The sequence below is a fragment of the Palaemon carinicauda genome, chromosome 12 (assembly GCF_036898095.1).
Source record: "Palaemon carinicauda isolate YSFRI2023 chromosome 12, ASM3689809v2, whole genome shotgun sequence".
Classification (NCBI taxonomy): Eukaryota; Metazoa; Arthropoda; class Malacostraca; order Decapoda; family Palaemonidae; genus Palaemon; species Palaemon carinicauda.
Genome location: NC_090736.1, coordinates 12,481,041 through 12,502,136, shown reverse-complemented (window position 1 = coordinate 12,502,136; position 21,096 = coordinate 12,481,041). Strand labels below are relative to the sequence as shown.

The following is a 21,096-nucleotide window of genomic DNA, read 5'->3' as shown; positions in this document are numbered from 1 at the left end:
AGCGTTAGCAAGTGACCGTAATCAACTCATGGCTGACGTGAAGGAACTTAAGTGCCACAGTGCCACGGCGGAAAGTGGGAAAGTGATTAGTGCGCAAAGTGTTGTGAACAGTGTTGCGACCGAGGGTTCGTCTGTTCGTCCCTGTTGTTCACCTAGTCCGGGACCTCTTGCAAGCTCCCAAGCCCAGGGGAGAAGCAATGTCGTACGACTTATGGGTTCGAGAGGCCTTGATCAGCGAACAGACGTTCCCTCTATGGTATCAGGCGTATCTCGTCAAGATCGCCCCTACCATAAGACGAGAGAGCCCATTTTTACCTCGTCTTCCGAAGGCGTTTCACGCAAGAAACCATGGAGCAAGGTTTCTAGGCCTTTGAAACGCAAGTCGGTCCCTTCAGGACAGGTCCAACGTCCCGGATGTAGTCATTGGGACAGTTCGGACCCGTTGCTGTCATCGGATGACTGCTCGCCGCCTAAGCAAGGCAAAGTTGTGCCGTCTCAGACGCTAACCCCGGCTGTTACCGCACCCGTTACCGTAGACCCTAAATGGGTTATACTGCAGGACATGCAGTCTAAGCTTGCGTCCCTTATGGAAGATTACAACGCAGAGAAGGTTTCCGTAGAACCTAGCCGTTTATCTCATGGAGATCCTGGCCGTCAGCCACCCAAGCGTTCTGTTGTGCGTCCTGTTGACGTTGGTGTTGCCAGTTCACGTCAACCAGTTGGGGTTGTACCACACCCGATGCGGTCTCGTGTGGACTTTCAACCTAATGTGGACGTTAAGCAACTCACTGATGCGCCTGGTGACGTTCAGGACGTTCGCCAACCATCAGAGTTGACTTGTTTTGACGCGGTGCGTCAACCTCCGCAACCTAGAGTTGTTTTGACTGCACAACCCAGGCGGTCTAAGCAGTCTCGGGTGGACGCTGTGCGTCCTCACACACCTGTTGTTGTTGTTGACAGTTCCCAGACTGTTCAGCAGTTTCAGGACGCTGCGTCCTGCTCCGTCACTTATGCACCAGTGCGGGCGGACGCTGCGTGTCAAGCATTGCCTACCCCTTTGCTTGTTTCTCATCAGTTATCAGATGAACTTTCGGATGAGGACGTTGCTGACCCTCAGCCTGAGGATCATCCTTCAGACATTGATGAGCCTAGAGCAGTTCCGCCATCTATGGACTTTAAGAAAGTCATGCTCATCTTTAAAGAGTTGTTCCCTGAACACTTTGTCTCTGTGGCTCCTCGTTCGCCGCCGTCTGAGTTTGTTTTAGGCGTTCCTGCTGCCATGCCAGCCTTTACAAAACTCGTTCTCTCTCGCTCATCCAAGAGAGCTTTACGGCTGTTAGGCGATTGGTTAGAAACCAAGAGGAGTTTAGGGAAGACTTCCTTTGCCTTCCCCCCAACTAAACTCTCGTCTAGATCGAGCGTCTGGTATGCCACGGGAGAAGTTCCCGGCTTGGGAGTTCCTGCCTCTGCCCAGGGCGACTTCTCAAGTCTTGTAGACTCTCCCCGCCGCCTAGCCATGAGACGCTCGAAGATTAGTTGGTCATCCTCAGACCTGGACCATCTACTTAAGGGCATCTTTAGGGCTTTTGAAGTTTTTAACTTCCTTGACTGGTGTTTGGGAGCCCTGAGTAGGAAAATCTCATCAGCCGATAGAGATGTTTCCTTACTCATCATGTCCTGCATGGATAAGGCCATCCGCGATGGATCCAACGAGCTCTCCGCCTCGTTTACGTCAGGAGTCCTAAAGAAACGAGAGTCTCTGTGCTCTTTTCTGTCAGCAGGAGTGACGCCCTGTCAACGATCTGAGCTACTCTTTGCCCCTTTATCTAAGTTCTTGTTTCCTGAACTTTTAGTTAAAGAAATATCGTTGTCCCTTGTGCAGAAGGACACCCATGACTTGGTTGCGTCCTCGGCTCGCAAAGGGACCCCTTCGTCTGCCTTGTCTGCTAGACCTAGGATAGACACTCCAGCGTCCAGGTTTATTCCGCCCTTTCGTGGCAGAGCCCCCAGCAGGGGAAGTACTCGTGCCGAAGGGAAGAGAGGAAAGGAACCAAGTCCTCGCGAGGCAGAGTCTGACTGCCCGCAGCTTCAGACAGCAGTAGGTGCCAGACTCAAGAACTTCTGGCAAGCCTGGGAGAAGAGAGGCGCAGATCAACAGTCTGTGAGGTTGCTCAGAGAGGGGTACAAAATCCCATTTGTACGCAAACCTCCTCTAGCGACGTCCCCCATCGATCTCTCTCCCAGGTACCGAGAGGAAGCAAAGAGACAAGCCCTGAAACTAGAAGTGTCTCTTTTGCTAGAGAAGGGAGCGGTGGTCAAAGTCTCGGACCTTCAATCACCGGGGTTTTACAACCGTCTCTTCCTAGTACCGAAGAAGACAGGAGGTTGGAGACCGGTGCTAGACGTCAGTGCTCTGAATGTCTTTGTCACAAAGACAAAGTTCACCATGGAGACCACGAAGTCAGTTTTAGCAGCGGTCAGAAAGGGAGACTGGATGGTCTCTCTCGACCTAAGAGACGCTTACTTCCACATCCCCATTCACTCAGATTCCCAACCTTTTCTGAGATTTGTGTTCGACAATGTGGTGTACCAGTTTCGGGCCCTGTGCTTTGGCCTAAGTCCTGCTCCTCTCGTGTTTACGAGGCTTATGAGGAATGTAGCAAAATTCCTTCATTTATCGGGTATCCGAGCCTCCCTTTATTTGGACGACTGGCTTCTCAGAGCCTCGTCCAGTCATCGCTGTCTGAAGGATCTCAATTGGACTTTAGATCTGACCAAGGAATTGGGACTTCTGGTCAACTTGGAAAAGTCCCAGCTGATCCCATCCCAAACTATTCTGTATTTAGGGATGGAGATTCGCAGTCCAGTTTTTCGGGCTTTTCCGTCGGCCCCCAGAATAGATCAAGCCCTGCTCGTAATCCAAAGGATGTTGAAGAGAGAACGTTGCTCAGTCAGGAATTGGATGAGTCTGATAGGAACTCTATCATCCCTGGAGCAGTTTGTCTCGCTAGGAAGGCTACACCTCCGACCTCTACAATTCCATCTAGCTTTTCACTGGAAAAAGGACAAGACGCTAGAGGCAGTCTCGATCCCGATTTCCGAAACAGTAAAGACTTGCCTGAATTGGTGGAAAGACAATATCAGTCTACGAGAGGGACTTCCCCTAGCAGTTCAGAAACCAAACCACGTTCTCTTCTCAGACGCATCGGATTTGGGTTGGGGTGCGACACTGGACGGTCGGGAATGCTCAGGTCTGTGGACCTCAAGTCAGAGGAGCATGCATATCAACGGCAAGGAGCTTTTGGCAGTTCACCTGGCCTTGATAAGCTTCGAGAGTCTCCTTCTAGACAAAGTGGTGGAGGTCAACTCGGACAACACCACAGCCTTGGCGTACATTTCCAAACAAGGAGGTACCCACTCTCTGACACTGTACGAGATCGCAAGGGACCTGCTCATCTGGTCAAGAGATCGAGGCATCTCCCTAGTGACGAGGTTTATCCAGGGCGACTTGAACGTTCTAGCAGACTGTCTCAGTCGGAAAGGTCAGGTAATTCCAACCGAATGGACCCTCCACAAGGATGTGTGCAAGAGGCTTTGGGCGACTTGGGGTCAACCCACCATAGACCTCTTTGCAACCTCGATGACCAAGAGGCTTCCAATCTATTGCTCTCCAGTCCCAGACCCAGCAGCAATACATATAGATGCCTTTCTCCTAGACTGGTCTCACCTAGACCTTTACGCATTCCCACCATTCAAGATTGTCAACAAGGTACTGCAGAAGTTCGCCTCTCACGAAGGGACAAGGTTGACGTTAGTTGCTCCCCTCTGGCCCGCGAGAGAATGGTTCACCGAGGTACTTCGATGGCTGGTAGACTTTCCAAGAAGTCTTCCTCTAAGAGTAGACCTATTACGTCAGCCACACGTAAAGAAGGTACACCAAAGCCTCCACGCTCTTCGTCTGACTGCCTTCAGACTATCGAAAGACTCTTGAGAGCTAGAGGCTTTTCGAAGGAGGCAGCCAGTGCGATTGCAAGAGCGAGGAGAGCTTCTACCATTAGAGTTTACCAATCGAAGTGGGAAATCTTCCGAGACTGGTGCAAGTCAGTATCTGTATCCTCGTCCAGTACCTCTGTAGCCCAAATTGCGGACTTTCTCTTATATCTGAGAAGAGTTCGCTCCCTTTCAGCTCCCACGATTAAGGGCTACAGGAGCATGTTGGCTTCGGTCTTCCGGCATAGAGGCTTAGATCTTTCCAACAATAAAGATCTACAAGATCTCCTTAAGTCTTTTGAGACCTCTAAGGAACGTCGTTTGGCTACACCTGGATGGAATTTAGACGTGGTCCTAAGATTCCTCATGTCAGACAGGTTCGAGCCTTTACATTCAGCCTCCCTGAAGGATCTCACTCTTAAGACTCTTTTCCTGGTGTGCTTGGCCTCAGCTAAAAGAGTCAGTGAGCTTCATGCCTTCAGCAAGAACATCGGTTTTTCGACAGAAAAAGCCTCTTGTTCTCTTCAACTTGGTTTCCTAGCCAAGAATGAACTGCCTTCTCGTCCTTGGCCTAAATCTTTTGATATTCCTAGCTTATCAAAGATCGTAGGCAACGAGTTAGAGAGAGTATTATGCCCCGTTAGAGCTCTTAAGTTCTATTTAGCTCGTACTAAGCCTTTAAGAGGTAAATCTGAAGCGTTATGGTGTTCGGTTAAGAAACCATCCTTACCTATGTCAAAGAATGCTTTGTCATATTTTATCAGATTGTTAATACGAGAAGCTCATTCACACTTGAGTGAGGAAGACCGATCTTTGCTTAAGGTTAAGACGCACGAAATTAGAGCTATAGCAACTTCCGTGGCCTTTAAGCAAAATAGATCTCTGCAAAGTATCATGGACGCGACCTTTTGGAGAAGCAAGTCAGTGTTCGCTTCATTTTACTTGAAAGATGTCCAGACTCTTTACGAGGACTGCTACACACTGGGTCCATTCGTAGCAGCGAGTGCAGTAGTGGGTGAGGGCTCAACCACTACACTTCCCTAATTCCATATCCTTTTAATCTGTCTCTTGAAATGTTTTTAATATTGTTTTTTGGGTTGTACGGAAGGCTAAGAAGCCTTTCGCATCCTGGTTGATTTGGCGGGTGGTCAAAGTCATTTCTTGAGAGCGCCCAGATTAGGGGTTTGATGAGGTCCTGTTGTATGGGTTGCAGCCCTTGATACTTCAGCTCCTGGGAGTCTGTCAGCATCCTAAGAGGATCGCTGGGCTCCGTGAGGAAGACAGACTTACAAGGCAGAGTAATCGTCTAAGTCGACTTCCTTACCAGGTACCTATTTATTTTGGTTTTGTTATATTGATAACTGTCAAAATGAAAAAACTCTTAGCTTATACGCTGTAAACATATTAACTCTGGTCTCTACCCACCTCCTTGGGTGTGAATCAGCTATTATATATTCACCGGCTAAGTTTAATATTTAAAAATGATATTTTAATTATAAAATAAATTTTTGAATATACTTACCCGGTGAATATATAAATTAAATGACCCTCCCTTCCTCCCCAATAGAGACGCAGCAGGACGAGAAGAATTGAAGGTTTTGTTTACATTCAAGAGTGGTATCTGGCCGACAGTTGGCGCTGGTGGGCACACCCGCAACCTGCATAGCGATCGCTCGCGAGTTTTTTTAGTATGTTGTCTGTCGAGCCGCAGAGTTGCAGCTATTATATATTCACCGGGTAAGTATATTCAAAAATTTATTTTATAATTAAAATATCATATTACACGGGGTTGGGCTCATGATAAATAGAAGAAAGACAGATGATGAGAATGGAGTATGTAATGGAAGATGAAATATCATTGGAAGGAGAAAGGATTAATGAGGTAGAATCATTCAAGTACCTAAGAACTATGATCTCCAATACAGGGTCTTTAGAATTAGTTTAGTGAAAGATTGAAAAAAGCAAATCAGACAATGGGTAGGTTAAGTAAAATTTGGAAATCAAATCGCCTGAAACTACATATAAAAATCAAATTATATATCAGTTTAGAGAGATCTGTGTTACTATATGGACATGTGTCATGGTATGACAATTAAACAATCTCAAATAGATTTAGTAGATTTGAGAACAAATCCCTCAGAAGGATATTGGGAGTTAAATATCCAGACAGGATTAGAAATGAAACAACAAGAGATTACTCGAGTGCCATATGTGGAGATCATGATGAGGGGTAGATGGAGATGGTTTGGGTATGCTCTTTGCACTCCCCAAGAGAGATTAGTTCACCAATTGTTTAGCTGGGCTCCACAAGGCACTAGAAGAGTTGGAAGAACCAGGCCTACAAGGCTGAGGACTAAGAAGCGTGAAGTAGGAGATGATGAATGGAGAAGTATTGAATTAAAAGCTCAAGATAGAGACGACTGGCGAAATCTAACCAAGGCCCTTTGCATTAATAGGCGTAGGGGGAGATGATGCTGATGAAATAAAAAAAAAATATCACTCTAATCATCTTATCATTCCCAGACACACCTACATCTGCTGGAACCCAACAAAATTGAACTGTTATACCACTGTCCAATAATAAAAAGCCATTGTAAAATTGTTAAAACTAAAGGGTTACTCGAATAAAAAACTTTCAAAGCTTGAAGGACACTCCTTACATCACTAAAATGGTAAAATTACCCTCCTCCTCCAACAGTATTTCCTCAGTAGCGGTTAACATGTTATACAGTTTGACAGTAAATTTGGAAGCTGTTAAAGGAAGTGCAGCTCTACAATTAAAACCATTACTGTATAGTCCAAATCCAATGCCAGCATCAGATTTGGAGCCATCAGTATATTTAAAAGTCAGTTCCCTATGTTCTGCAACATGTTCCATAAAAGGAGTTAGTTAAGTCTTTGTAACCTAAACCAATACCAAACAACAGAAGACTTTCAGTAAAGGTCGAAAGGTAACCCTACAGCGTCAACAAGGAGGCTTGGGATTGGTGAAGTTCTAAAGGCTCCTGTGGCCAATCTGATATCAGTATGGTGTATAGAACCTAAAATCTTTAGTCGACTTGGGGGTGGCTGAGGAGTAAATTTCACACCCATAACTAATTTTTGAAGAAATTAATTACTTTAAAACTTTACAATAGCTTTGTAGTCTGCCCCCCATGATGTATGGGAAAAAACTTTTAAAAGCTTTTTAAAGCTCTCAAGTGAGGAACCCATGTAAGCCTACAGTCAAATATCAATCCTAAAAGTCTAGCCTCAATTACACATGGGATCCGTTGGCCTTTGATGTACATATCCGGATCTGGATGTACTCCCCGAATACAACTGAAATGGACAACAGTAGTTTTTCTTGTCAAAAATTTAAATCCATTCATATCAGCTCACTGAATAAATTTGTCAATTGAGATTTGCAGTTTTCTCTCAACCATCGACATTCTATATCTAGCAAATGATATGGAGAGATCATCTATAAATAATGTTGAGAGAATATCTTTGGGAATGATGGAGGATATCCCATTCAAGGTTAGTGCAAATACTGTTACACTTAGCACAATACCCTGGGGAATGCCTTCTTCCTGACATTTCCTCTCAAATAGAGTTTCCCCCTCTCTCACTTGAAAAAAATCTGCGAAACAAATGATTGAATGAACAATGGTAGCTCTCCTCGTAATTCCAATTCATGAATGGTTTTAAGTATACCATATCTCCATGCAGTATCATATACCTTTTCAAGGTAAAAAAGGCTGTTATATGGTGCTGTTTGGGAGCAAAGGCTTCACAAATAGAGGATTCCAGTTGTATCAACACATCAGTCGTTGACTGCATTTTTCTAAATCCAGACTAGGTAGGTGATAAAATACCAGACAGCCTTTCCCTCCCATCACCTGGGGAGTTTACCCACAAATCCTTTGGTACCTTTGCACTTGGCCCTATAATGGCTGCTTAGCAGGTTGTGTAGCCAGCCTAGCTCCCTCCCTCACTGGACAGGAAGCATGTCTAAGATAGAAACTTCTATATAAGCCTAGAATGAAAGGTAGAATGACTGGCCGTCTACCCAAATTTTCTTTTTCTTTCACCACTCTTAGGGGTACAGTAATTGTGACCGCTATAGGCTGGACTGGATGTCGGATTTAGGTTAGGTTCATAATTGAACAACTTTCCTTTACTTATAGAACCTGTTAAGATGTATCTTCCCCATCCTCCTTGACAAGGGAGAGGATGGATAAAATGTATTCGATCCTATATCCCGTAATACCAATGAACACATTCTAACATATCCTGTAGGAGGATATAGGCTCTTTTGCAACCATGGACCATTTTTTCCTGGTAAAAGCCTAACATAACACCTATAGCATCCCTATACATAGATTGTTAGGAGACTGGTGAAGTCATCACCTTTGCTCCCATACATGGCCAGGTGCTCTGATAACTCCTGAGAAAGTTTAACCAGCCAGAATTTTGTTCATACAGACTTCATTCCTACTAAGGATGAGTCTTCCATAAAGGAATACAGTTTGTATTAGTGTAGTAAAGTCATTTGTATTTTTCCTAACTACTGTACACAAACCCAAGTCTTTCAAGCCGCACTTTGTGGCCTGACTGGTAACGTCTCTGCCTGGTGTTTGCCAGTCGGGGGTTCGAGTCCCGCTCAGACTCGTTAGTGCCATTAGTATTTGCAACCTTACCATCCTTGAGAGCTAAGGTTGGGGGGTTTGGTTGAGCCTATAGGTCTATCTGCTGAGTCATCAGCAGCCACTTCCTGGCCCTCCCAGGTCCTAGCTTGGGTGGAGAGGAGGCTTGGGCGCTGATCATATGTGGTCAGTCTCTAGGGCAATATCACTGTCCCTTGCCTCTGCCATTCATGAGTGACCTTTAAACCTTCAAATCTTTAAACAAGACACAGCCCTAAGGTCAAAAGTGCTAGTTTTGTTGACTGACAGGTGGGTGGACTTTCCCTTCACCACCTGTCGGTAGTTATGGCTGCCTCGTTGAGTTTTAATGTCCGTTCCAACTTTGCTGAAGGGATACTCCAATTAAAGGATTTAGGTTTGTATAGTTATGGAAAATACAAATTACTTTAAAAAGTTGAGATTGTTTGATAGTTAGGTACAAAGTGGTTTGCATTTTGAAGATTTGGGAATCTTATATTTTTTTCTATAACTACCTAGTTTTAAATTTATTTTGCAGGAAAGCATAGTTAGTTCTTCCTATGTGTCAGCTCAGTACCTAAGCCAAATGAAATTTGACAAGAAAGTTTATGTTATTGGAACAAGTGGAATTACAAAAGAATTGGATGAAGTTGGAATATCTTATATAGGAGCTGAGGTAAGATGCTATGTATTGTAGTGTTGTATGGTATCATTACTGTATTTAGATGTACCTAATTAAATGAAGACATTATTATATCTATGAATTTTAACTTTGAGAAGTAAAATGCAATTAATTCAGAAGTGCCAACTCCATACCCCAAAATAAAGTTAGAAAATTAAGATTAATAAGAAGTCCAAGATCTACCACTCAGCTGTTTACATACCTCCAAGAGATAGTAAAGGTATACGGTAATAGCTAATATGTAACATGAAGAGTAAGATAAAACATTGGCTCTTTGGACTACACTTTCCTAAAACTGGTTTCTAAAACCAAGATTTTTCTTAATAAAGGCACTCGTACTTAAATTTAATTTAATTTAGCTAAGTCTTATCTACCTACAGTATATTGATAGCCCACTTTCAGTTTTGTAGAAAAAAAAAAAAAAAAAAATTGAACTTTGAGGAAGTTCTGACAACAGCATAATGGAAAAATATTTATTTGAAGAGACCTCAAAAATTTGTGATGTGATTATTCTTGGTCGTATGATTTTAGTAGAGAATATTTTCAATATCAATATTTCAATTATGTTTATTTAATTAAGGTATAAAGTTTTTATTTTACAGTATAGCATATCCCAATTATTGCATTAAGACATATTTTTCAATATTTAACTTAGCCGGTGATTATAATAGCTGCAACTCTGTTGCTCGACAGAAAACTCTAAGGTAAAATTCGCCAGCGATCGCTACACAGGTTGCGGGTGTGCCTAACAGCGCCATCTGTCGTCCAGATACTCAGTACTCAATGTAAACAAAGAACTCAATTTTCTCTCTGTCGTGCTCCCGACAAGACGTGCTTATTCGCTGTTGCTAAACTGGATTTGTTTTCACAACTAATTGGTGAAGTACACTATTCTAGTTTTGAGCTTTCGCTGTGCAGGCTTTCTCTTCGCAATTCCTTGAACTCTTTTTGATTACGGATTCTTTGTTGATGACTTTTTGATAGTTTTTGAATTCCCCTTTGACCAATTCAAAATGGCTGACCCTTCACAAGTCCCAAAATTTAGGAAGTGCAATGCTAGGGACTGTTCAAGGCGTCTTCCGAAGGCCTCTATCGACCCTTACACTGTTTGTTCCAATTGTCGGGATAAAACCTGTCAATTGGAAGATCGATGTGAGGAGTGCGTTGGGCTTTCGGAATTCGATTTTATCGAATTCCAATAATATACACGTAGGCTAGAGAGAGATAGAGTTAGGAGAAGTTCCTCTCGTTCTATTGACATTTCCTCTCCTCTTGCCCCACAACCTATTCCTTCCCCTGTAGTGGTTGCTCCTAATCCCCCTTCTGGCACTCAGGAACCTTCGATGGCTGATATGATGCGTGCCATCCAAGCTCTGGGTGAGAGAGTTGAGTCCCTGGCTAGTGACCGTATTCAGCTCATGGCGGATGTGAAGGAGCTGAAGTGTAAAAGTGCAGTGGGAAGTGTTAAAGTGAGTGATAGTGTTGTGGATAGTGTTGCGCTTGAGGGTTCGTCTGTTCGTGCCTGTCGTCCTCCTAGTCCGGGACCTCTTGCAAGCTCCCAAGTCCAGGGGAGAAGCAATGTCGTACGACAAATGGGTTCGAGAGGCTTTAATCAGCGAACAGACGTTCCCTCCGTGGTATTGGGCGTATCTACCCAAGATCGCCCCTGCCTAACAAAGACGAGAGAGCCCATTTATACCTCGTCTGCGGAAGAGGTTTCTCGCAAGAAACCATGGACCAAGGTCTCACGACCGTTAAAGCGCAAGTCCAACGGCCCAGCTGTAGCCACTGGGTCAGTTTGGACTCGCTGCAGTCATCCGATGACTGCTCACCTCCTAAGAGAGGCAAAGCGGTACCGCTTCAGACAGTTACACCGTCTGTCGCCGCACCTGCTCCTGTAGACCCTAAGTGGTCTTTACTGCAAGACATGCAGTCGCAACTAACGTCGCTTATGCAGGACTTTCGTGTGGAGAAGGTTGCTGCCGCACCAGTAGCTAGTGCAGCTCCGTGCCTACAACCACCCACACGATCGGTTGTGCGTCCTGGGGACGCTGAGGTAACCTTCTCACGCACTCCAGTTGAGAGAGTTCCGCCACCCATGCGTTCCAGTGTGATCTGCCAGCCGCATGTTGACGTTCAGCGACGCACGGAGGTATCCGTTGACGTCCGTGAGGTTCAACAACCGTCAGAGTTGTTTTGTTTTGACGCGGTGCGTCAACCTCCGCAACCCAGTGTGGTTGCCACTGCGCACACACATCAGTCTAGACAGTCTGGAGTAGACGCTGTGCGTCCCCGCGCTGCTATGGTTGTTGCCAGCTCACAGACTGGGCAACAGTTCCATGACGTTGCGTCCGGTTCAGTCACGCATGCACCCGTGCGACCGGACTCAGCTATCCAGCCGTTACCCACTCCGTTGCCGCTTCCTCATCAATACTTGGATGAGGGACTTTCTGATGATGATGGTGCTGCTCACGTAGATGAACCGCATTCAGAACTGGACGAGCCTAAGTCTACGCAACCCTCTTTGGACTTTAGGAAAGTTTTGGCCCTGTTCAAAGAGATGTTTCCGGACCAGTTTGTGTCTGTGGCTCCGCGTTCTCCTCCGTCAGAGTTTGTGTTAGGCATGCCGTCAACCACCCCTGCCTTTACTAGACTCGTCCTCGCACGCTCGTCCAAGAGAGCTTTGCGGGTGATAGGAGAATGGCTGCAGTCCAAAAAGAGTTTAGGGAAGACAGCTTTTACGTTTCCCCCTGCTAGACTCTCTTCTAGATCGAGCGTCTGGTATGCCATGGGAGAAGTTCTCGGCTTGGGAGTTCCTGCCTCTGCCCAGGGCGACTTCTCAAGTCTTGTAGACTCTCCCCGCCGCCTAGCCATGAGACGCTCAAAAATATGTTGGTCATCTTCGGACCTGGACCACCTTTTGAAAGGTATCTATAGAGCCTTCGAGGTTTTTAACTTCATAGACTGGTGTCTAGGAGCTCTTAGTAGAAAGATCTCTCCGATGGAGAAGGAGACTTCATTGCTCATTATGTCCTGCATGGACAAGGCCGTACGTGATGGGTCTAATGAGCTTGCTGCATCTTTCGTGTCCGGAGTCCTTAAGAAGCGTGAAAACCTCTGCTCATTCCTTTCAGCTGGAGTTACACCATGCCAGAGATCCGAACTTCTGTTTGCTCCTCTTTCCAAGTGCCTTTTTCCAGAGGACCTGATTAAGGAGATGGCCGCTTCTTTGATACAGAAGGATACTCACGATCTTGTTGCGTCCTCTGCTCGCAAAGCCACCCCTTTGCCTACCTTGTCAGCTAGACCAAGGATGGACACTCCAGCGTCCCGTTTTATTCCGCCCTTTCGTGGCAGAGCCTCCAGCAGAGGAGGTGCTCGTGCCGAAGGGAGACGTGGAAAGAAGAAAGGAACCAAGTCCTTTAAGGGCAGAGTCTGACTGCCAGCTTCTTCAGACAGCAGTGGGAGCCAGACTCAAGAACTTCTGGCAGACCTGGGAAAAGAGAGGCGCAGATGCACAATCTGTGAAGTTGCTCAGAGAGGGGTACAAGATCCCGTTTGTACGAAAACCCCCTCTAGCAACGTCTCCCTTCGATCTCTCCCCCAGGTACAGAGAGGAAAACAAGAGACGAGCATTGAAACAGGAAGTGTCTCTCTTACTAGAGAAGGGAGCGGTAATCAAAGTCCTGGACCATCAAACCCCGGGATTCTACAACCGTCTCTTCTTGGTGTCAAAGAAGACAGGAGGGTGGAGGCCGGTGCTAGACGTCAGTGCGCTGAATGTCTTTGTCACAAAGCAGACGTTCTCCATGGAGACCACAAAGTCGGTTCTAGCAGCGGTCAGAAGGGAAGACTGGATGGTCTCGTTAGACCTAAGGGACGCCTACTTCCACGTCCCCATCCACCCGGACTCCCAACCTTTTCTAAGATTCGTTTTCGAAAAGGTTGTCTACCAGTTTCAAGCCCTGTGCTTTGGCCTAAGCACAGCTCCTCTTGTGTTTACGAGGCTGATGAGGAATGTAGCCAAATTCCTTCATTTAGCGGACATCCGAGCCTCCCTCTATTTGGACGACTGGCTTCTCAGAGCTTCTTCCAGTCGTCGCTGTCTGAAGGATCTAAAGTGGACTCTAGATCTGACCAAGGAATTGGGTCTCCTTGTCAATATGGAAAAGTCACAAGTGGTCCCATCCCAAGCTATTGTATATTTAGGGATGGAGATTCACAGTCTAGCTTTTCGGGCTTTTCCGTCGGCCCCCAGAACAAGCCAAGCCCAGTTATGCATCCAGAACATGCTGAAGAAGGAACGATGTTCAGTCAGGAAGTGGATGAGTCTGATAGGGACGCTATCATCCCTGGAACAGTTCGTGTCATTAGGAAGACTACACCTCCGTCCTCTTCAATATCACCTAGCATTTCACTGGAAAAAGGACAAGACGCTAGAAGCGGTCTCGATCCCCGTTTCCGAGAAGATGAAGTCTTGCCTGACATGGTGGAAGGACAGTATCAGCCTCAGAGAGGGTCTGCCCCTGGCTGTTCAGACTCCCAACCACGTTCTCTTCTCGGACGCATCGGACGTAGGCTGGGGCGCGACATTAGACGGTCGGGAATGCTCGGGAATATGGAACTCGAGTCAAAGGGCAATGCATATCAACTGCAAGGAGCTACTGGCAGTACATCTGGCCTTGAAAAGCTTCAAGTCTCTCCTTCAAGGCAAAGTGGTGGAGGTGAACTCGGACAACACCACGGCTTTGGCGTACATCTCCAAGCAAGGAGGGACCCACTCACTGACGTTGTACGAGATTGCAAGGGACCTCCTCACCTGGTCAAAAGGTCTAAACATTTCGCTAGTAACGAGGTTCATCCAAGGCAACTTGAATGTCATGGCAGATTGTCTCAGTCGGAAGGGACAAATCATTCCAACAGAATGGACCCTCCACAAGGATGTATGCAAGAGACTTTGGGCCACCTGGGGCCAGCCAACCATAGATCTCTTCGCAACCTCGATGACCAAGAGGCTCCCAATATATTGCTCACCAATCCCGGACCCAGCAGCAGTTCATATAGATGCCTTTCTCCTAGATTGGTCACATCTAGACCTATATGCATTCCCTCCGTTCAAGATTGTCAACAAGGTACTGCAGAAGTTCGCCTCTCACGAAGGGACAAGGTTGACGCTAGTTGCTCCCCTCTGGCCCGCGAGAGAATGGTTCACCGAGGTACTTCGATGGCTAGTAGACGTTCCCAGAACTCTTCCTCTAAGGGTGGACCTTCTACGTCAGCCACACGTAAAGAAGGTACACCAAGGCCTCCACGCTCTTCGTCTGACTGCCTTCAGACTACCGAAAGACTCTCGAGAGCTAGAGGCTTTTCGAAGGAGGCAGCCAGAGCGATTGCTAGAGCAAGGAGAACATCCACCCTTAGAGTCTACCAATCGAAGTGGGAAGTCTTCCGAAACTGGTGCAAGTCAGTATCTATATCCTCGACCAGTACCTCTGTAACCCAAATAGCTGACTTCCTCTTATACCTGAGGAAAGAACGATCTCTTTCAGCTCCCACTATCAAGGGTTACAGAAGCATGTTGGCATCAGTCTTCCGTCACAGAGGCTTAGATCTGTCCAACAATAAAGATCTACAGGACCTCCTTAAGTCTTTTGAGACCACGAAGGAGCGTCGTTTGGTTACACCTGGTTGGAATTTAGACGTGGTACTAAGATTCCTTATGTCAGACAGGTTCAAGCCGCTACAATCAGCCTCCCTGAAAGATCTCACCTTAAAGACTCTTTTCCTGGTATGCTTAGCCACAGCTAAAAGAGTCAGTGAGATTCATGCCTTCAGCAAGAACATCGGATTTTCATCTGAAACGGCTACATGTTCTCTACAACTTGGTTTTCTAGCCAAAAACGAGCTGCCTTCTCGACCTTGGCCGAAATCGTTCGATATTCCAAGCTTATCGAATATGGTTGGAAATGAACTAGAAAGAGTCTTATGCCCTGTGAGAGCTCTTAAGTTCTATTTAAAACGAACTAAACCTTTACGAGGCCTGTCTGAAGCTTTATGGTGTTCAGTTAAGAAACCATCTTTGCCTATGTCAAAGAATGCTTTATCCTATTTTATCAGACTGTTAATACGAGAAGCTCATTCCCATCTGAGTGAGGAAGACCAAGCTTTGCTGAAGGTAAGGACACACGAAGTTAGAGCTGTCGCAACTTCCGTGGCCTTTAAACAAAATAGATCTCTGCGAAGTATAATGGACGCAACCTATTGGAGAAGCAAGTCAGTGTTCGCGTCTTTTTATCTTAAGGATGTCCAGTCTCTTTACGAGGACTGCTACACTCTGGGACCATTCGTAGCAGCGAGTGCAGTAGTGGGTGAGGGCTCAACCACTACAATTCCCTAATTCCATAACCTTTTTAATCTTTCTCTTGAAATGTTTTTATTGTTGTTTTTGGGTTGTCCGGAAGGCTAAGAAGCCTTTCGCATCCTGGTTGATTTGGCGGGTGGTCAAAGTCATTTCTTGAGAAGCGCCTAGATTAGGGGTTTTGATGAGGTCCTGTTGTATGGGTTGCAACCCTTGATACTTCAGATCCTAGGGGTCGATCAGCATCCTAAGAGGATCGCGAGGCTCCGTAAGGAAGACGTACTTAAAAAGGCAGAGTAATTGTTCAAGTCGACTTCCTTACCAGGTACCTATTTATTTTGTTTTTGTTATTTTGATAACTTCTAATATGAAATAAAAATTCTTAGCTCATAATAATGTAAACATATTTTGCTGGTCTCTACCCACCCCCCTGGGTGTGAATCAGCTATTATAATCACCGGCTAAGTTAAATATTGAAAAATGTTATTTTTATAATAAAATAAATTTTTGAATATACTTACCCGGTGATTATAAATTAAAGGACCCTCCCTTCCTCCCCAATAGAGACGCAGTGGGACGAGGAGAAAATTGAGTTCTTTGTTTACATTGAGTACTGAGTATCTGGACGACAGATGGCGCTGTTGGGCACACCCGCAACCTGTGTAGCGATCGCTGGCGAATTTTACCTTAGAGTTTTCTGTCGAGCAACAGAGTTGCAGCTATTATAATCACCGGGTAAGTATATTCAAAAATTTATTTTATTATAAAAATAACATATTTTTACCTTTGATAAGTTTTGTGGACTGCATTTTATTCAACAGGATATAATACTTGTATATGGTATCTTAATGATTTAAAAATTAATTACAAAGTATTAATACTGATACAGTAATGATAATTATTTAACAGACAAATTAAAATTTTTTCATCTAAGCTGTGACAATTTCATTAAGATGTATTATGCACGGTATTAGTTATTTTAAGATATATTTAGTGTGAAATAAACTATTAATTCTAAATTTTTGAATTAACTCGATTCAACAATCAAGTAGGCTGAACCCTTCCATGTAACTCCTCTTCTTCAGCCTCTCCCATTCAAGGTTGCCACAACAAATCACCTGTTTCATTTACTTATACCTACTGTAGCCTCCTCTCTCGTGCCAACTGTCCTCATACCTTCACTTCTTGAATTCATAAATCTCATTTTAGTCCTTCCTCTCCTCCTTCTATCTTATGGCTTCATGCGTAGCATTGTCCTCCCCACATAATCTCCCTCACTTTTCTTAATGTGCCACCTTAGTCTTGCATCCTTACAAACTGATTGACATGTGCAGTTCCATTATTGAATTTATTTTTTATCTTATCCTTTTTCATTACCCCCAATGAAAACCTCAACATTTTCATTTCTGCAAGTTCCATTTCTGCTCCTTGGTTAAAGTCTTTAAACCATACAGCATACTTGGTCTTATCACCTGGTAATATTTTTTGCTTAATGTGAAAGTGCCACATTATTAAATTTTAGTAAAAAATTAAAACTATTTCTCGAGTTGGTTTATCACAATGCTATATAAACAGGCAGAAAAGAAATGGTTAACATGCAAAGTATATATTATTTTTTTCTATAAAGAATTTAATTTCATTTAATTTTTGGTGTTTACCTGCAATTGTGATCAGATAGTGGGGAAGAGCAAGTGCCCATTAGCATTGGGATTTAGGTACGTGAAGTCATGTGATATAAACTAGCATATCACCTTTACTATGTGGCGATGAGAGTGGGGAACTATTACTTTTTAAAGGTAATTATGGAAATAAAATATTTTAGTTTTAAAATCCTATAAATCTTTCCTTTGAAAATTAAAATACACTTTAGCTCAACTCTTCCATTCAATTTAAATAAATGTCAAAACCCATTCAACCTTTTTTTTTCTCTCTTACTCCTACTTCTTTACTTCTTTACTCTGTTATACTAAACTATGATAAAGAATAGGAACGATATTGTATATACCTAAACCGATGGGTGAGGTGGCAGTATCACAGCGCAGAACAGTAGACTTTGGACATTCTTCAGTACAGATATCACCTTCCATTCACCAACTCTCCTCCTCCTCTGATTTGACCACCAACAACGTCATCATCTCACTGCCAGGGATCAGCAAAGGACTATACTTTACTGGGGAAGGGCACTCTGCAAGAGGTAGACGATGGCACCCTATGCTTCTACAGTCGACTTTCTTATAAAGGTGTCTGGAAGCAGGAGACCAGTCCTATCAGCCCTGAATGAGTTTGTACTACAAACCTCATTCACAATAGACTCCAAGCACAGTCAGGCAAGCGATCAGGCTGTTGGACTTCATGATGACGATTGACATGAAGGATGCATACTTCTAGATCCCAATATAACCCAACTTCAGGAAGTACCTTCGATTCATGATAGCAAGCAGAGTGTACCAATTCAAGAGTCCTTTGTTTTGGTGTCTCAATAGCTTCGTAACTTTCCATCAGAATTTACACTCTAGTTTCGACATGGGGCACACCAGCTGCATTTGTCTTCTGGGTTACCTGGGTGATTGGTTGATCTTAGCAGACATGGTGGATGACCTTTTCCACTGAGACAAGATTGTCTCATTCTGTCACAGTCTGGGGATCATGGTGAATTGGGAGAAGTTGATCCTGGTGACTGAGCAAAGACTAACTTATCTAGGGATGTACATTGACAGTTGTAGGGAAAGTCTTCCCATCGTGGGACAGACTGTTACTCTTTCGAGAGGTGACTCTCCCTTTCCTTCAGCAGCCCCATTATTATTATTATTATTATTATTATTATTATTATTATTATTATTATAATTATTATTATTATTATTATTATTATTATTGTTGTTATTACAACTAGCTAAGCTACAACCCTAGTCGGAAAAGCAGGATGCTGTAAGCCCAAGGGTTCCAACAGGGTAGAATAGCCCAGCGAGGAAAGGAAATAAGGAAATAAATAAACTGCAAGAGAAGTAATGAACAAATAATTAAAATATCTGAAGAACGGTAACATTAAAACAGATCTTTCATATGTAAACTTTACAAAAAGTCTCATGTCAGTCTGTTCAACAAAGGAAATTTGCTGTTGAGAATCACACCTAAAGTTTTTAAAGAGTCAGACAGAGTTAAAGAAACATTATCAATGCCGAGGTCCAGATGATGAGGAGCCACTGTCCTCAACCTACTTACAATCATATTTAGAGTTTTTAGGATTCAACTTCATGCCCCATAATTTGTACAATGCACTAATTTTAGCTAGATCTCTATTAAGGCATTCAGCAACCTCCAACCTTCAGGAGATGGAATTGATACAGAGAGAGTAGCATCATCTGCATATGCATCAAGCTTATTTTCTAGCCTAAACCACATGTCATATGTATATAATATGAAAAGTAATGGGCCAAGAAGACTACCGTGAAGAGCACCAGATGTCACATTCCTATACATACTGTATACTCACTATGGTGCCAATTAACAACTCTGTAATCTATTACTTAAAGATTTAATAATGATGCTAAGAAAAGACTCACCCACTCCCAGTTGTTTGCATTTGAAAATAAGGGCCTCATGATTAACAGGGTCAAAGGCAGCAATAAATCAAGGTCAATTATACAAACTTCCTAACCACGATCAAGGAATTTCTGTAAAGCATTGGAGATTGTAAGAAGGGCATCACATGCTCCAAGGCCTTTACGAAAACCAAATTGCACATTAGAGAACAGATGATTACCTTCAGCAAACCCATTTAGACATTTTGCAAAAGACATTAAAAAACTTTAGATAATATGTGGGGTTATGGAAATTGGGTGGTAATGTTTAGGACTTGAGCTACCACAAACGCATTTACATCTGGAGTAACATTACCGATTCTCCAACAAGTGCTAAAAGCTCCTCTTCTTGCTAACTTGCACAAATTACAGATAACTTTGGAACTAGAAATCTGCAGTCCTTTTTAAAAATCAAAGAAAAAATACCATTTTGGTCTACACCTCTATAGGCATCAAAGTTCTTTACTCATACTTCCCCTCATCACCATACGTACAAAGCCGAGTTCTTTACTCATATTTCCCCTCATCACCTACCCCCTAGAAAGTCCCAGCCAGAATCAGAATGAGTGCTCTGTAAGCAAGCAGCAGGACTGGGCTTGCCCCCTCCCAGCCAGTATATCGTCAACCTGTTTACACCTCGTTATAAAAGTTTAATAGCCATATACTCCAGCTTCGTTGATAAAATATTCCATGTAAAGGACTCAGGTTTATATAGTTAAGAAAAATACAAATTATCTCTGAATTTGTAATATTTAAGGATTTAAATTACTGTATTTCATGTTCTCTGATATTTTATATTCTTCACAGCCAGATCCCCTTGTTGAGAATCCAGTCTTCCGTCTGAAAGACACAGTTCAACTTGAGCCAGATGTAGGAGCTGTAATTGTTGGCTTTGATGGTCATTTCAGCTTCCCCAAAATCATGAAAGCTGCTTCTTATCTAGAAAACAAGGATTGTCTTTTCATTGCTACCAATACTGATGAGAGATTTCCTTTGGGGAAGAGTGGCTTAGTCTTCCCTGGTCAGTGTGATTTTTGTTTGTATATTTGTTTATAGATAAGCATTTGGTTTTTACATGTATACAAACTTTTTATCCTTTAAAATAAGGAATATGTTTTCAGCAGGGCTGGAATGGCTATTGAATTGTTTAACGAGGTAGTTAATGACAGGTGGTAAGCACAGACGAGAAGCCCCACATGTCATAAGCCCGTCACTTTTGTTATCGGATGCAATGGCAATGAACTCACTTTTGCACCCTTATCAAACTTTTTCATCTTTCTTTTAGGAAGTAAATGCTGGCTTTTGTTTGTGACTATGGATGTAAAGCAAGAAATTCCTACTTGCTGGGTAAAAGGGTGAATTTTGAAACTGGTTTGACTAAACAAGCTGTATATCCACACTCTCTCTGGGCTTTTTGTAGGGCCATGATTGTAGATCATAGTCTCCTTTGCAATGACAGGTATAAACCTTGAAGGGAAGGAAGAGAGCTAAGCATTTTCTATATTCAGAGTAACAGGTCAGGCCTACACTACCCAGTTTTAGCCCTAACCTAAATGCTCTAATAGTAATGATTTAAGTAAAGGCTAGTGTGTGTTGGCTTTAGCATCAGCTAAATGTATAAGTGTTACTGATCAAGGTGGGCTTTTGGGAACACAATACAGTATGATCCTGTCACTTTTACTGTCCTTCGGATACAAAATATTTTTAAGACTAAGGGTCTGCCTCAATTTTTGGGCATCCCTTCACTAAAACTGGACGAAAACAGTTTTCTAATGTTTTTTTTTTTTTTTTTTTTTTTTTTTTGCTCAGTAAGAGCCATTCAGTTGTATTTGGACAAACCAA

The 21,096-nt window shown here is 43.6% G+C and overlaps 1 protein-coding gene across 1 annotated transcript in view; it reads left to right on the top strand.

Annotated features, from left to right (window-relative positions):
- Positions 1–21,096, top strand: part of LOC137651224 (glycerol-3-phosphate phosphatase-like) — a 44,748-nt gene that overhangs the window by 3,547 nt on the left and 20,105 nt on the right. Inside the window, exons 3-4 of the mRNA XM_068384422.1 lie at positions 9,175–9,312; positions 20,062–20,275. Of these exons, the coding sequence (XP_068240523.1) occupies positions 9,175–9,312; positions 20,062–20,275 (352 nt within the window). The remainder of the gene's footprint in view (positions 1–9,174; positions 9,313–20,061; positions 20,276–21,096) is intronic.